The 2,298-nt window shown below is 31.5% G+C and overlaps 1 protein-coding gene across 1 annotated transcript; it reads left to right on the forward strand.

Moving 5' to 3' along the window:
• LOC109353714 lies at positions 7-2,037 on the forward strand. The gene is made up of 6 exons (XM_019596076.1): positions 7-11; positions 227-333; positions 418-624; positions 707-799; positions 896-997; positions 1,570-2,037. Exons 2-6 carry the CDS (start codon positions 292-294, stop codon positions 1,963-1,965), a joined length of 840 nt encoding a protein of 279 aa, XP_019451621.1. The 5' UTR covers positions 7-11; positions 227-291; the 3' UTR covers positions 1,966-2,037.

The following is a 2,298-nucleotide window of genomic DNA, read 5'->3' on the forward strand; positions in this document are numbered from 1 at the left end:
CAAGGTTAAAGGTAAGAGCAATATTCCATTAACTTCAATATGTTATTATGTGTTTGCCTTTAATACTTTGCTTCTTGTACGTAATTGCATATACCTCTTCAGGAGAAATTGAAACTTGAAAAATGCAAGCAATTCAGGTTTGGTATTTGGAAAAAAACTAAAAAAGTTATTGTGGAACTCAATGATTATGGACAAGGCAATGACAATGGCTCAAACTTACTTGTAGGGTTTCTTGGTAAACAAGCTCAAAATTCAACAATTTGTCCTATATATGTTAAAAGATGGGATTGGATGTCAACGGATAATAGATACCAACAATGGAAATATATTGAGGTAATTGTTTAAAAAATTTGCAATTTTAATAGTTTTTTCCAATTGTCATTGAAAATTGACTAGTGTATTTAATAATGTGTGAAGGAAAATTTTGAGTTTGATTATGTTGCTGGAGTCAAATGGGCTATGAGTAATCTAGATGAAAGATGGAGGGCCTATAAATATAGGTTAAGGTGTAAGTATTTCTATCCTAATAAAAGTAAGGAAGTCATACTTGCTAATCCTCCTTCAGGTTTAGATTGTGTTGATTGGACTGCATTTGGGCATCATTATAAGGAGGATAAGGTGAAGGTAAAGATTATGTTGTGAAGTATTTAATTTCTCCAAGACTTGTTTTTTTTAATATAATGACTACAATGTTTGGAAATTGTAGAAACAAAGTTTGCAGAACACTAGAAGTCGCAACAATGTTAAAGTTTCCCATGTTGGTGGTAGTATGAGCAATGCAAGGAGAGGTTGTGAAATGGTAAGTTGTCCTAGGTAATTGTATTATTGTAGAGAAAGAAGTTTTGTGAATGTAAAAACTTATGTTTTAATATATATATTTCATTGGTTGCGTTAGGAGCTAAAATTGCAAAGACCTGTATGTCGTGGTGATGTTGTTTTGTCAACTTTATTGAAGAATGATGGAAGCTATGTAAGCGAAGAAGGAAAAACTCTAGCTGTAAGTAATTTAAAGTCTTTTCATACATGATGTGTTACATATGTCCTAAAAAGTGTATCATTTTTAGAACAATTTCCCCAACAAGTTTAATTGTTGATTGTGATTAATATTCTATTGTATTCTGAAAATTAGTGGCTTTTCCTTATAGCATATTATATATAGCTCATGGTTTTTTAAAAGCCAATTGATGAAATAAGCTTCTTTCAAACTTTTTCCTGAGAAAACTATTGGAATAACTATATTACTATGCATAATTGCTGCCAAAAGTGTATAAGACTTAACAGTGTCAACTTTATTGAAGAAGGATGGAAGCTATGTAAGCGAAGAAGGAAAAACTCTAGCTGTAAGTAATTTAAAGTCTTTTCATACATGATGTGTTACATATGTCCTAAAAAGTGTATCATTTTTAGAACCATTTCCTAAGTTGTGAAATGGATAATGGTATGCAGTTAGTTAGGTAGGTAAATGCATAATATCATTTTGTCATTTCTGATTCTATTGATGCAATTTCTACTGCCATGCAATTTGCATTTTGCCACTATATAAATTATTAATTTCTTGTTATTTAATAGGATAAAATATCAGAGCATTTACCTCAAGATCAAGAAAATGTCACTACTTCAGGTGTTATATCAAAGGTATTTGCTCATCCTAATGATGCAATTGGAAAAGCATATGGAGCTGAACATTCAGGTCGAGTGCATGGTTTGGGCATTGGTATTTGTCCCTCCAGTGTTTTTGGAACGTTTAGACATTTTATTGGTTTTGTGAATTCTAGTGGCTCTAGTCAACATGTTGAAGACTTGAAGAAATATGTACAAACTTTGGAAGTAAAACTATCAGGGTATGAAGAGACCAAGGAGCAAGTTGCACATACTCAGAATCATTTGGCTATTCTTGAGAAGTTTCTAGTCGAAAAATTTGGTAGTGAGTTAACCACTTTCGCTCGTGATGTTCCACCATCTTAGATATGGTTTCTTAGAATTCATAAACTCATATGATCTTAACATTTTGCACTTTTTTTTATAAGGATTTTTGAATGTTTTGGTAATTGTATAAGATTCAATTTTCTAATGGTATAACACTTACTACTATTATTATTAGCTAGCAAATATTTAATTTTATTATAAATTTACCATTATATTATTGAAAATAAGACAACGGCACATTGGGATCATGAGAGGAGTATGTACGGAAGTAACTTTAAATAAATTTAATTAGCCACAGATGGATTGTGGAAAAATAAGCAACCTAGCCACAGTTATAGTGTGGCAAAATCAGCAACTTAGCCACGGTTCGAC

This window comes from Lupinus angustifolius, chromosome LG08 (assembly GCF_001865875.1).
Source record: "Lupinus angustifolius cultivar Tanjil chromosome LG08, LupAngTanjil_v1.0, whole genome shotgun sequence".
NCBI lineage: Eukaryota > Viridiplantae > Streptophyta > Magnoliopsida > Fabales > Fabaceae > Lupinus > Lupinus angustifolius.